The sequence below is a fragment of the Simochromis diagramma genome, unplaced genomic scaffold (assembly GCF_900408965.1).
Source record: "Simochromis diagramma unplaced genomic scaffold, fSimDia1.1 OVJJ01000205.1, whole genome shotgun sequence".
Classification (NCBI taxonomy): domain Eukaryota; kingdom Metazoa; phylum Chordata; class Actinopteri; order Cichliformes; family Cichlidae; genus Simochromis; species Simochromis diagramma.
In genome coordinates this window covers 16,968,617-16,983,052 of record NW_024386782.1, presented here as the reverse complement: position 1 = coordinate 16,983,052, position 14,436 = coordinate 16,968,617, and the positions used below count along the sequence as shown (strand labels likewise).

Genomic DNA, 14,436 nt, shown 5'->3' with positions numbered 1-14,436 from the left:
GATCGTAATTACTGATTTATTATGGCATATGTCACTATAATCTTACAGCTGGAGCTGGAACAGCAGCTTCTGTACAGCTGGGGAGCTTTATCCACAATAATATAGTATAATACACTGCTTGAAAAAAAAAGGGAACATGTGATCATCACAGTACAAGAAATAAAAAGTTAAAAACGTTATAAAGCACTGAGTCCATTCCCCTTTGTTTGTGCAGGTACACTAGTGAGGCAATAAGAAAGCAATCCCAGCAAAAAGGGTCTGGTTTTGCAGGTAGTGGCCAAAGACCGCAGCCCTGCCCTCTTCCCTTCTGACTGATTTTTCTGTAGTTTTGCTTTTTAATCTGTTTTCTTGTCACTGTCTGTAGGTGGTTTCGCAAGTCGGTTTGCTACATCTCCCAACAGAGCGTGTGGATAAGATGCCATGCTGTGACACAAGGAGAGTTGGATAGGCCCGTATAATGGCATAAACCCATCAGCAGGACTGGTTTCTGCTCCTTTGCGTGAGGAAAAACAGCAGGAGCACTGCCAGAGCCTTATAAAATGACCTGCAGCAGGCTACTCATGTGCATGTTTCTGACCAAACTGTCAAAAACAGACTCCATGAGCACGGTATGAGGCCCCAGCATCCTTTAGTGGGACCTGTGTTCACAGCTCAGCACCATGCAGCCGGTCTTTGCCTGAGAACAACAGATCTGCCAGGTCCATCACTGTCACCCAGATGAGAGCAGGTTCATGCTGAGCACATGTGACAGGTGTGAAAGAGTCTGGAGATGGCAGGACAAACCTTGTGATGCTTGTAACATCATCTGTGAAGCAAACAGGGCACCAGTGGCAGACCAGTCAGTTCTGGTGTTCTCTGGGGGCATGCCAATCAAGCTGCCCAGTGCTGTTACCCCAATGGAGTCCAGTTCAGCATATATTAGATTCATACTTTAAAATCTGCAAGAACAATATGAAACTATGAAGGCACTATATTTACAAATAATATATCCGGGTACAGGTTCTGTACTCTGGCCCTATACATGCTCACATCCAACAGTGTTGGGCATTACTAGATTTGCAGATTACAATAGCATTGGTGTGGAGACACCAGAGGAGCCAATATATTTAGACCCCAGACACACCCTTGAATATAATACCATGTTATGGATTTACTTATCTACAAAAGGCATGAAAATACCTTTTAGTGCTTCTTAGGCACCTTTATACTATGCATGTAAATAGGTTTTGATTTTGTTTACTGACATTAGGTTTATCATTCATAAATACCTGACTTTTGTGTCCTCCTTAGTTAAGTTCCTCCTCCATTTGCAGTCTGTAATATAATATTGTATTATTGACGGACAGATCCTGATCACAGAGTAACTATGCATGTAAACTTGTGCAATCTTGGACTGAAATTTTTAGTGGAACCAAAACTCACACCACGACGGGCCTGAGATGAACCACAGCTGGCCTTCCCCTTGTTGTGTTGTTGTTCCCCTTCAGGTTCAGTGCATTATGGAGATGAAACCAGACAGAAAGGGACAGTACTTCAAAGGGCATGAGTGATCACAGAGCTGGGGCAGATGTTTGTGGACTTGTGCTGTTGCCGTCCAGATGGAAATTATGTGGTGCACTGACCAGATATGGATAAGCTATTTGAAAAAATATTTTCTTGCAGTTTAAAAGTTTCCTTTGTTGTTTTTGCTTTGTTGGTGTACTAAAAAGGTATCAGCATAAGTTGTACTTACAGATAGTGAAGTAAAAGAAGAAAAAAAGAAAAAAAGAGGACCCTTGTCACAGTGAAACTAAAAGATCTTTAGAAGATGTTTTCTTGGGAGCAATCTTTAAATGCTGACTTGTTGCTTTTTGTCATTTTCAGACTCAACAGAGTCAAACGAGCTGGAAAGCCGTCACTCACTCTCAAGCACCCACGCACTCAACTTCAATTTCAGGTTATTATTCCCCTAAATTAAGGGGTACGCATGATCCAAATGACGGTTTTAGAGGATTAACGACAGGAAACAGCCCGTTCCTTCTTTTTAAACTGAGCACCTGCCTGTCATGTTCTAAGTTTCTCAACTGCACATGTCAAGTAGTCTTCAGTAATAACTGGTACAAAAAGAAAAAGATTTTTTAAAAAGAGACAGTGCTGATGCTGTTTTTTAAAGAGTTTCACTGAGGAAGTGAAAGTGCTACTTTATGAAAACATTATGCTCAAATAGGTTCAATTTTTTTTCACTAAAAACGCTGACCTTTCTGTAATCTTACAGATTTTAGTCAGGGCCTCACTGGTGAGAATGAAAATGACAGTTAACAAAAGCAAAATTGAAACAAAGTAAAGTAGATGTAATATCATCTGCCATAAAAAAGCACCAAAGCATGCCACAACCGAACCAAAAACAAAAACGCTGTTTAATATATCACATTTAATTTCATTCAACTGCACACTTTTGCATCATATGTAGCTACAACTGGATTTGAGACTTCCTTTATAAAAAACAAACACAAACACAAAAAAACAGGATGGAAAAACTTAAAAAAGAGCGTTATTTTGTCAATTAATAAGGAATCATATAATGACAGACGGACCAGTTCGACCGGTCCTGTGATGAAGCTGAGAAATCTTTAGAGCGATAGTGGCAAGGGGTGCCAGCATCACCTGTCCAAAACAAGGATGGCACAATTAGAGACTCATGCACCTTGCTGCCATATGTAAAATCATCCAAACAACCACAGAGCAGTAACACTGTTCCTTTTCACCACACAGCGCTACATTTCATTTAAAAAGAGTTTCTGCTTAGTAATTCAAAGGTTTGTCTTTTTTGCCTGTTCTGGTCAAAATGCAGTTTTCACTTTTAGATACTCCACCTGTGCATCCCCAAAAACGTGTTCTTTCTCGTAGCTGTCGAGATAGATTTGAACTGTTGCCCCATCAAAACTGGTCCCACTGAGTCTGTAGATGATTCGAGAACCATCAGAGAAGATTATCCGCAGCCCCTGCAGTGAAGACAGCCCAGCACAGACTGAGATACATTTTTTTAGGGTTTGCAAACACAGCTGAGAGGCTCTGATGCTGACAAATCGCATACATTATGCATCTGTGTATACCGCAAGACTATCGTTACAGAAAAATGCACCACAGTGTTTTTCGTGTACCTGGTTCCTGGAAATGGTGCCGTCTACCGGGTCTGCATACTCAAAGCTGTCTGCTTTCTCCACCTGGTAGATTTTGTCTTCCACAGCAAATCTTTGCCTCACAAAGGTCTTGTCGGTGATTGTGATCTCCAAATCCTCCATCATTTCACATGCTGCATCTATGTCTACATTCTCGTAGTCATACCTGGGCAAAATGTAAAGAGTAGAAACAAAAATCTAATGAGAAAAAAAAAAAACGGCTAAATAAATAAATAATAAACTAACAGGTACTTATTATTGATTATTGATGCCTTATTTTACATATGTTTTGTGATGTGGCTTAATTTGTGTTGATAATGAATATTTTGTAATCAAAAGTGAGTCAGTACAGACAATACTAATACTAATATTACTACTAATAATATTCTCATGTTAAATGTTCTTTCATACAGTGCAATACCACATATGTTCCACTAGGTGTCAGTAATGTTCTACATGTGTCTTCACATGTCTCGTCGACCCACCTGTTACAGCTTCATCTGTATCAGTGACACAATTTCTGCTTAACTATATTTCAGCCACTTAGAACAAACAAATAAGTAAACAAATAAAAAAACTTTATCACATAACCTCATTAATAACACTGTGTTTTTTTAGTGTTTTTTTAGTGTGTCCACATCTCACCTGGTGAAGTAGTTTCTTCCATATTTTAGCCAGTGATCCTTAACTAAATCTTCCACACTCTTCTTTCTGGTGGCCAGGATAGACAGCCATGCCAGCACAGCCCAAAGCCCATCCTTCTCACGAATATGGTCTCCTCCTGAAGCGTGAAGTGGAATTAGGTTGACAGTGTTGAGAAAACATAAAACAAAAGCCCAGAATCAGAATCCTCGTCTTCTTCGATTTAGTTACTTGGCACGGACACGCAGTACCTGTACCAAAGCTTTCCTCTCCACACAAAGACAGCATGCCTGCATCCATGAGGTTCCCAAAGAACTTCCAGGCAGTGGGAGTTTCATATAGCTCGATTTTCGTTGCCTTGGCTACTCTGAAGGAAATACAATGAAAGAGTATTCTAAGGCAGTTTGTTTTGATGGTGATATTTGAAAAGCAGGCCACACGTTTACCTGTCTAATGCCGCACTTGTGGGCATAGTACGAGCAAAACCTCTCACCCCTGCATGCTGAAAGTACGGGATGCAAAAAATGTTGTCAGCAATCACAGCCACGGAGTCAGATGGGGTGACGAAGAAGCCATGTTTACCAAGGATCATGTTCTGGTCCTAGAAAGCAGAAAGAGGTTTCTCAGGCCCAAGGAAGTGTCTTTTGAAGCTGCATTTTTATATTGCATATATTCTTGTAATGTTTGAAAAAAACCAAACAAACAAGTAAAAAGCAGAAATAATAACTCGGTAAGCCCACCCCATCGGCATCAAATGCTGCACCAAAATCATACTGTCCGTCTCGCATGCTGTCAACCAGATCTGTAGCGTATATGGGGTTAGGATCTGGGTGTTGACCTCCAAAATCCTCCTTAGGGACACAGTTAATGGCAGAACTGGCAGGACAACCCAACTCAACACACAGTATTCTCCTCACGTAGGGTCCTACCGCTGGAGAGCGGACAGGTGAGAGAGGACAAAGATGAACTAGGCAGATCTGGTGTAGCACAAAGTATTTTAAAACAACAACAAGGAGAAAACTGAGGCTCACAGTGCTTCAGCCCTGACTTTTTGTTTCAGTGTTTGGGGACGCTCAAAATAGATTTAGTAATCTAATGAGAGTAAAGTCACAGATCTGACAACCCAATGTTACCTCTCCCAGAATAGAACAGAGCCTCAAACATTTATCTCATTATTATCTCCATTTTGCTGTAATATTGTTAAGCTTCTCTTTTACGTTGCTGACATGAATGTGAGAAATATGGAAATCATATAGATTTGAATAGCATCATGCTTCATAAGCAAATGAGTTAAAGAACTTGCTGGAGTTGCGTGCAAATATAACTATGACATTATACGATAAATGAGTTAGTTATGAGAGCATTTTCTCTGACCTCCGTGCAAGGCATCCAGTCTTATCTTGAAGTGGTTCTTGCCAGACAGAAGCTCCTTCAGAGCAGCAAAGTCAAAGATGTTCCTCAGCATGTTAGCGTAGGACTCCACAGAGTCTACGATTTCCACTGCACAAATCAGAAACAAAACTCTATCCATCATCAGGGAAAGAGATACATAAATACACTTACAATACGCCTTTCACAAAGAAAAAAGACAATATGTGTATTTGTACCTGCAAAGAATATATCTGGTCAATCATATAACTAGCCTCATATCCCTTTCCCCCTGCATGCTCATTAATTTCGATGATGAATGAGAGACTAACATTAATGCTCTAGTTCACCTGTGAATGGCTTGAACTTGTTCTCCAGGTCAAAGGTCTGTTTTCCCATAGTTGTCAGATCCACTTGTAGTCCAGGGCAGATGGCAAACTCCTCAATGGTCCTGCTGATCTGAAAGATCTTGTTTGTGACTGCTTCGTTGGCTGGGCCTGGATGAGGCAGAAGAAGCCTGGTTTTATGATGACAGTGTAAAATTGCAGTATTGTAATAGTAGAAAAATCTTCTATTGACAGGAATAGTGATACTGAATATTGTGTGTTGTTTTGATGTGTTTGAACTTTGTCCCAGATTTGTGTCAATACAAGCATCACATTTTCTCTGTGTCCGAGCCACATATCCGAATGAGGCCTTATTAAATGCCTGACTTCTCCTGTATCACTATTTTGCACTTGGCCATTGCGACTGCATGCTTTCTTCTCTCAAGTTACCATACCTCCATTTGCAGTATTAAACTTAATGCCAAAGTCTCCATCAGGTCCACCGGGGTTGTGGCTGGCAGTGAGAACGATGCCTCCGATGGCTTTGCATTTCCTGATCATACAGGAGACGGCTGGCGTGGACATTATCCCGTGGTGTCCAATGATCAGACGACCCACCTGGGGAAAAGTCACATAGGCATTTTTTTACTTGGGTGAGAAAATTACGTATCTTGATATATCAGCGTGAGGCAGGGGTGGGAATAGCAGTAAATATCAGGTTTGTCACAGGTCTTGTCAGAAGTAAATAGGATATTTTATTTCACAAACGGCACTTGCGGCACACCACGAGCAAGTTCTATCATTTGTACGTGTATTTTAAATCCCTCTAATTATATCATTTACCCGGCCCAATTAGCAGACAAATTTGGATCTAATCTGGAACACTTGTGTAGGCCATATGTGTTCCAAACACCTGACGTGTGCTGCGTTTAAAGTGTCAGGTGTTTATGTCGGCAGAGAAAATAAAAAGCAACTGGTTAGGTTAAGTGGCTAAGTGGTTAGGTAGTATTTCATGCAAACCAGTGCTAATGTGGTATAGAATAAACATCAGGTGACCTTTCAGCCCACAAATTAAAATGCAAGTTATTTGCTTTGAAAGATCAGTAAATGGTGACTGAATGTAATGGTGGCGGATGTTTCTCTGCCAATAAGACTTAAGCCTTGCTTTCATTAATCTCCCAGGAAAAGGATCAGTTATGCTACTAAAACAAGGGGATACCCTCCCCACCCCCACCTCCCCGACCCCAGGTAGCTCAGATTATGTTTGCGGGAAGGGTCCTATTATTAGAGGAGGCAAAAAAAAAGTCATAGAGGGAGTGATGGAGAGCATTCCCTCGACACGGAGAACTCTGGGACTTGGAAGTGTTTCAAAGTGACATTTCCGATAATTATTATTAGATCGGATATTAGATACTGAACAGAGATTAGTGTAATATCTAGTCAGTATCTTATATCCATATGCAATTTATCATTTAATTTAAAAGTTACAATTATTTTTTTAAAAATATAATTACATCAAAAATTATGTTTTTTTAAGTTTTTTTCTACTTTTTGATTATAGTTTAGACAGTAAAAGCAAAAGTCACAGGTTGCAGTTGACATGAAGGTACAATCGCTGACAAAGAGATAATAAGTTACTGGGGCAGGTGACACTGACACACATGCAGTTATCTGCTCATGTGCACACTCACCTGCCAGCATGCACACACAAACAACGTAAGCAGGCCCTTACACATGGTGACACTGACCCCATTGGCAGCTGCCATCTGCACAATGACCTGAGTAGCCGTTCGATTGAAGAAGCGTCCGTCTCCCCCCACCACCATGGTTGAACCCTGGCGATCGCGCAGGTCAATGGAAGAGAAGACACTCTGGATGAAGTTGTGAAGGTAGTTCCTTCTGGACTGGAACACATAGACCTTTCTCCTCAGGCCGTTGGTGCTGGGTCGCTGGTCTGGGTAGGGGGCTGTAGGGACAGTCAAGACCTGCAGAGGGCTGTTGTCCATTGTTTCAAAATAAAGGTCTAACTTAATGCTGCAGCACAGACAGCGAAGGGGAACTTGTTATTTAGAGGGAAATCCCCTGTCAGCTGACATGAGGAATGGTACGGAGGAGCAGAATGGAAAGGAAAGAGTTTGACTCCTCCTATTATTTCACTGGAAGCAGAGGGTGCTTGTGCAGCCCAAAATAACCTTCCAAACTAATGTGTGTGCAGAGGCAGGCAGAGTAACTGAAGAAGCTGCTTCACACATGTGCAGGGAGATCACTGTCAAGTCTGCATGGCAAAACACAAAGAAGTGTGTGTGTGTGTGTTTAGGTGTGGTTGTCGTGTGAATGGTTTGTCTATTTGTTTAGTCCTGCAGCTGTGATTAGACTAATTATGCATAAAAGAAGTATGACTTCTGTCATCAAAGTCATGTCTCACACTATCTCAGGAGAGGATATTTCTCGTTTTTAATGCTGTTTGTGGAAGCAGACAGTGGGACAAGCAGTCAGAGTGTAATCGGGAACACACATGTGAGTTTTTAAGGAAGTATCAGTTTTCACATTAGACATACTTCATGGTGCAATCAAATCTCAGTGAAGTCATCTGCACGCGATGGAACAAGACTGCCCTCTGGAGTTTACTGAGCCCTCCTAACCAATCAGTAGAAAAAAAGTTCAGCCTTTTGAAATATTTGTTCAAAAGTCAGTGTGCCATGTAAAATAAATAAATAAATAAACATTTATTTCTTTTGTCTGCATAAATTTGGGTTCTGTTTTAGTTTTTTGTTACTGAAACAATGTGAAAATACAACTAAAATGTATTTATTTTGAAGTTATTTAAAATGTACTTAATTAAAATAATGCAAAAAAATACATTAAATATTGAAACCACTACAGCATGGATTTAATTATTTATTTGTTTAATGGGAGACATAAAAAATTCACCTTACTTTATGGGAGCTTGAGGTCTTTGTTGATATATCAAACAAATTGGCCCCTCCTCCCACCCCTTACCAGAAATTAGTTTGTTGCGTCAGGGTAACAGTGTGCTATAAAGGTACCAAAATGTTACCGTTTTCTCAGACTCATGCAACAAAATCAGGCAATCATATGGTTAAGAGTTTCAGTGTGTGTGACACTGAATGTCCTGTATGAGAAGCTTATGAAACAGAGTTGGATATGATATTTATATTATTTGACTTTTAGAGTATCATTGCATCCTGGTACCTTACATCTCACTGCATAACATCCTCTCCAAGCACCTGAACACACTTCATTTACTACACATGCACATTATATATGTATGACCCTCAGCTGACCTCGGATCTCCTCATTTGTCCTCAGACCTGATTCCAGGATACTCTTACTCATGCTCGCTCTCATCCAGTTCATTGTTCTCACTGTAATGTGTCACATGTAAACACATTCTTTCCTTCCATAAAAGGTTCGTGTACCCATTTCCTGTAAGTTGATACAAATTCATGTTAGTGTTTGGTTTGCCTGTTTATATTTATACATCCCACCAGTCAAAATGTCAGAACAACTTTTCTTCCTTACAACTCCAAAAATGATGCCTGTTGTTAAATTATATGGATTTCCTCCACCAATTCTACTTCATCTGTAACGACTCTTATATATAAAGCAAAATTAAGCTCTCAATTTTTCTCCAACACAGTTTTAATCCATTACAATTCTGACAACAGTAGTGACAAAAATTTATGCGTTTAGCATTTCAGAAGTGAATAAATTCCTGTTTTTAAAGTCTTCTATAACAGTTATTTGATTTTTGTGATAATAACAAATATATCAAACAATGAACCTATTAATCACGACAAAAGCTGACACTTTTAGATGCTGCTCTTGTTACATAAAAAAGGTCAGCATGAAAAACATATAGAAACAATTCAAGAAGAGATTGTGGAGCCTCATATATGCATCCAACTTTTTCCTTTCTATGTCATGGTCCAGTCAAGGGATCCTTCCCAAATTGTCAGGGGTCAGTGAGTAAATGTGACCCAATATAAAAACTGTTCATACGTGACTGTTTCTTCTCTATAATCTGATCCTTGTAACATATAAATAAAAACAGAATGTAATTATTTGCAAATCTCTTAAACCCCATTTTATTCACAAATAAAATCATATCAAGTATGCATATGGAGTAAATGTATAATTTTAAGTAATACATGAGCTCATTTTGAATTTGATGGAAGCAACATTTCTAAAAAAGTTGGGAACGGGGCAGGAAAAAGCTGTAAGCATATGTGGTATCGGAAAGAAACAGCTGGAGGAACATTTTGCAACTAATTATGTTAATTAGTGACAGGTCAGTAACACACTGGGTAAAACTCTGTGAACAAATTGTGGAAACTGTGAAGACTCTCACCATCTGCAGTAAATGAGAAAATCAAGAGATTTGGGGAAACCTGGAGAAATCGCTGCTGCCAATGACAAAAATCAGTATTGGATGGCGTGATTGTCAGCACCTCAGATGGCACTGAATTAAGAACAGACATGACCCTGTTATAGAAATGGATCAGATCAGAGAAGGACGTCTGATTCAGGGGAAGTCGATTTTTGGGAGATGCCACTGGAGGAAGCCACATGATAGATGGAGATCTGGGTCAACTTGAAAGAAGACGCCTTTTACCTGACATCCCCTGGATCCCTCTCCTACATTCAGTCCACTCCTTTAGTTTCATGTGAAGATATCTCACATTCAGGTTAGTGTCTCCACAGGTGCTGAACCAGCATCCACTTAGAAAATGATAGAAAGCGCATACTGTGAAGACAATAGTAGACAACAAGCATTCATTATTCCTATTATCTGATTCAGTTTATTCCCATGGGATGCAAACCAACTGGTTTTCTGGTGGGCACAGCTGGTGTCCTGATGGTTGTTATGGTTCCTATACTTTGTGGAAAACATCACGCCTGTGAGGTTGTTCATGGGTCAGGCAGATTTCCAGACACGTGCGTGAGGTGAATGGTGTAGTTGCTTGTTGGCCCATCAAGGTAAAAATCTGTATTCGATGAAGCATCTGTTCTGTCTCAAGTCCTCCAGATCTATGTGAAGGACAGAGTTGCCTGAAGAGGATAGAGACTGAATCCTCCTGAGACAAAGCCAGAACTCCTCTGTGTGCACGAGAGAGAGATTTGGAGGCTCAGAGCCAACATGGTTTAACAAGTAAACATGAAAAGTGACGCAGACAAAGATGCTCACAGGGGTGCAGGCACCCTGTGTTAGTCACAGAGATTATAAAATTACATGCTAATGATAGTAATGATGATAAGAATCAAATGTGGAATTTGAGAATTTATTTTCTCTGTAAAATCTCACCTCCATAATCTCCAAAACCATTTTCATACTTTTACTGATCAAAATTTACTGAACCATCCTTTCTCTTACTCCATGGTCTAAGTTGAAAACATAGAGAAGAGGGGATTTAAATTTAAAGCTTTTATATTTGCACGGTTTTTAAAACCTTTTTTGGCTGGCCACCACTCATTAATAAATGAGTAATGATCCTTCGGTAATGACGGAGCGCTATTTTGTTTTTCTGAAGTAGAGCTCCCCTGATTCATCGAGTACTTCATCAAACAATAATTCGTTTGCACTACTTAATGCCTCACACCTCCCAGACAGGATTTTTGGCTTTTCTTTGCCTTGTATACAGTATTACACAAATTTGGGATGTACAAATCAAACAATGTGGTGATATTGTGACTGGTGACAATTTCATACTGTATGTGTTAAATTAACCAATAACCCGTTACTGATAAATAACTATCTTTAGAGGTCTTATTCTTTTTTGTAATTGTTAGTAGCGGAGTCTATATTTATCAATCGCATTCATTTAGTCCTTATTTGCACAGTTCTCTCATGAAACTGTATTAATGACATGCTGCAAACCACAGGAAATATCCTGGACACGCTTGTAAATGATGAGCATTCGAGGTCTGATTGAATATTTCAGGTTTTTAATAACACATTACAGATATCAAACCATTAAGTCGCTCACAACATCACCTTAAGCTTCATTATCCATATTATTGATTGTTTTGGTCCTGCTGGTAGAGCCTGAGGTCAGGTAAGGGGTGAGTGTTGGAGCTTCAGCGCTGAAGGTTTCTGGCATCTTCTCAATGGTCTCCTGGGCTAGCTAACATGTTGGCTGTCAGCTGTGGAAAATTGTCAGAAAAACCTTTGGCTTGCAGAAAAAAATCTTCTCACTGACTCTATGTAGAAATCTTCAAAAGCTTTTTCAGTGAAATGTATAAAGCACTACAGCACTGGCTCAGATGATCAGCATCTCAGTAAGATTTAGATTTGGAGACTGGAGGCTGCACATGCTTGTATGTGCGCACATATCACAGTATAATTCATGGACATGGTCAGAAACAATACTTAGGTAGGCTGTGACAGTCAAACAATGCTCAGTCAGTACAAAACACCCCAAGTGTGCCAAGAAAACATCCCCCACATCATTACACCACCACCATATCTAACCATTAACCCAAGGCAGGATGGATCCATGCTCTCATGAGCTTCACGCTGCTTTCAGCAGCTGAAATCAAGACTCATCAGAACTGGCAACCTTTTTCTGATCTTCTATTGTCCAATTTTGGTGAGTTTGTTGAATTGTAGACTCCGTTTCCTGTTCTTAGCTAACAGGGTAGACCCCCCAGTGTGATCTTCTGCTGCTTTAGAGATGCTTTTGCCAGGTACTTGGAGATGATTACAACTAAAGTTGCGTTTGAGTGGAATGTATTCACTCTGACTGAAGTGACGACAGGAGGTGAATCATGCATTTTATTTTCTTAGTTAGCTAAACCCTTCCCAGCGTTATGCACATTTGTTATGGATGAAGAGTCACCACCAAACAAAACAATCATAAGATGCCAATCATTTTTACTGAGGTCTCTATTATTTACCTTTTCCTCTAGAATATTGATCTTTGTCCTCTGGTAGATGAGCTGGTCACTTAGTTCCCTCACGGCGTTCAGCAGCTGTGTAATGCTTTGCTCCTGGCTCTGGATCACCTCCTGATCAGGGATGAATGTTGAAAAAAAAGAATGATTGTTAATAATAATATAGTATTGTGAGCTTGTATAACAGCATTCAAACACTGAGAGAATAGATGGAAAACAAAGATTATTGTAGTAGCCAAAAAGCATAAAGGTTGTCTGATTTATTTTAGAGTTTATTGTTGCACAATACTGTTGCAGTGATCTTTTTTTTTTTTCTTTTTTTTTTTTACCTCAGCAAAGTACAGAAACATCAAGTGCAGGTTTTCTTTCTAACAACAGGTTACTCACCCTAAGGCTATTGATCTCTGCTGCTCGTTCACTCGGCACAAGGCCAAGTGACAGACTGCTCAGTTTCTCCTCGAGGCCCTCCACTTTATTCTGCAGTTGACTTTTCTCTTGCAGGATGCTGTTCATCTTGGAGCTGATCTCTTCAGAAAAGCCCCTGAGTTCTTCATTGTTGGCCATTAACACAGTAGCAGTACTCTTCAGTTCTTCTTCTGTCACCTTGATTTCGCTGGCCAGCACTGACAGCTGGCTGAAAGAGCGATTGAAGATGTTGAGTTTTTGGAAGATATCATTTATCTGTCCCTTTGTTTTCTGCGCAAACTGCCGCAGGCTCTGACCCATTTGGAGGAGGCCATTTGCCGGGAGATACACGTCATCCAAAGCAGCAAAGCGGGACTGACTTTCAGCAGGAGCCTCGAGGTGGAGGACCGGAGGTTCCTCTTCGCCACAGAGGGCAGGAACACAAGCAGCAGCCAGGGCAAACATGAAAACAATTCGTGTTATTCTCATACCTCGCTCTGTGACGGGATGAAGAGTTCCTGAGTGAAGATCCAGAGCTTTATACTCTGTCTGATATCAGATTAATGATTACCACGTTAGCTGAATCAACATCTTTCTACAGAATATAGTTTTCTCCTCTCAGGGACTGTTGAAAGTCTGTTTGGAACTTATGCTTTATTCAAATTTTAAAGATTAGCATGTAAGTGTTATCGTCACTTGGGATGATACAACAGCATTCATTCACAGAATAACACAAAAATCATAATTGTTGCTAAATCTATATATAATACATCTATAAATTATATAGATGTGATGTTTGAAGCTAGCGTACAGGACTGTGAAAACCTGTGCAAACAGGAAAATACAGAGATTTTACAATTCTAACAAAGTTGAATGAAATGACTGCCTTTATTCATCAGCACAGTCTGAAATCCCCAAACACAGCTTTCTTATCAATTCTTTAAGTAGTCTTCAGCAATAGTTCTCCCGGCTTCTTGAAGGACATTCAAAGATTTTTGGATTTGTTTGGTTCTTTGTCGAGATGATCTCACACTGTTTCAATAATGTTGAGGTCTGGGCACAAATCCTCGACTGATACCTTTCTATTATGTGTTTTTCTATCCAGGTATGTTTTTAAGCTTCTTCACAGACACCCTTTCACTGAGACCATTTCTGAGGCTTCAGTGAACAGTAAATAGATCATCTGAAAGGCCAGATCCATCTGTCAGATGCTGTGTCAGGTCTTTGATGGATTTTTTCCTATTTCTTAAGGGCATTAATCTGCTGTAGATAGTTTGTTAGGCCTGTCACTTCTTCTTTTGTCTTCCACTTGTCCAGTTTAAAATTTTAAAGGACACCCTGCACACCATGCTGAGATCTGCTAAGCTTTCAGCTAATAGCTCTTTGGAAATCACCTTGCTGGTACATAAAACACCATTATATGCCTCTCATTTTAAGAAGAAAATGCAAAAGAAAATTTTAGAAAACTAAAGAAATGTAAACAAATGTCTTTTCACTGGAAACTAGTAGCAAAGTGCCTAAAGATATAATTTGGTGTATTTTTTGTCTGTGCTTGAAAAATTTATAAGTCAGTGTTAAGTGACTTAAACAAACAAACAGACACAAAGAAAAACTTTAAAAGA

The 14,436-nt window shown here is 39.8% G+C and overlaps 2 protein-coding genes across 3 annotated transcripts; both read right to left on the bottom strand.

The window, feature by feature from the left end:
* Positions 1–2,390: 2,390 nt before the first annotated feature.
* On the bottom strand, positions 2,391–7,992 carry LOC120727835 (phosphoglucomutase-1-like). The gene is made up of 11 exons (XM_040022385.1): positions 7,243–7,992; positions 5,950–6,112; positions 5,519–5,665; positions 5,175–5,300; positions 4,541–4,731; positions 4,247–4,401; positions 4,052–4,167; positions 3,804–3,939; positions 3,141–3,324; positions 2,853–2,981; positions 2,391–2,643 (listed from the first exon to the last, which is right to left on the bottom strand). Exons 1-11 carry the CDS (start codon positions 7,498–7,500, stop codon positions 2,554–2,556), a joined length of 1,695 nt encoding a protein of 564 aa, XP_039878319.1. The 5' UTR covers positions 7,501–7,992; the 3' UTR covers positions 2,391–2,553.
* A 1,153-nt stretch (positions 7,993–9,145) lies between these two features.
* On the bottom strand, positions 9,146–14,064 carry LOC120727840 (angiopoietin-related protein 3-like). 2 transcript variants are annotated; one of them, XM_040022395.1, is made up of 3 exons: positions 12,797–14,064; positions 12,413–12,523; positions 9,146–10,262 (listed from the first exon to the last, which is right to left on the bottom strand). In XM_040022395.1, the coding sequence occupies exons 1-3, from the start codon at positions 13,301–13,303 to the stop codon at positions 10,239–10,241; spliced, it is 642 nt and encodes a 213-aa protein (XP_039878329.1). In that variant the 5' UTR covers positions 13,304–14,064; the 3' UTR covers positions 9,146–10,238. The 2 variants fall into 2 exon arrangements, with proteins under 2 accessions (XP_039878329.1, XP_039878328.1); XM_040022394.1 differs by lacking the exon at positions 9,146–10,262 and adding an exon at positions 10,269–11,659 and having other exon boundaries at positions 12,797–14,061.
* Positions 14,065–14,436: the final 372 nt, after the last annotated feature.

Coding starts and splice junctions, on each gene's coding strand:
- LOC120727835 (XM_040022385.1), bottom strand. CDS start 7,500: ATGGACAACAGCCCTCTGCAGGTCTTGACTGTCCCTACAGCCCCCTAC. Junction 3,325..3,803: donor GGAAGAAACTACTTCACCAG/GTGAGATGTGGA, acceptor CATTTTGCCCAG/GTATGACTACGAGAATGTAG. Junction 2,982..3,140: donor GCACCATTTCCAGGAACCAG/GTACACGAAAAA, acceptor TCTTCACTGCAG/GGGCTGCGGATAATCTTCTC.
- LOC120727840 (XM_040022394.1), bottom strand. CDS start 13,303: ATGAGAATAACACGAATTGTTTTCATGTTTGCCCTGGCTGCTGCTTGT. Junction 12,524..12,796: donor CAGAGATCAATAGCCTTAGG/GTGAGTAACCTG, acceptor ATCCCTGATCAG/GAGGTGATCCAGAGCCAGGA. Junction 11,660..12,412: donor TCAATATTCTAGAGGAAAAG/GTAAATAATAGA, acceptor AATTTTCCACAG/CTGACAGCCAACATGTTAGC.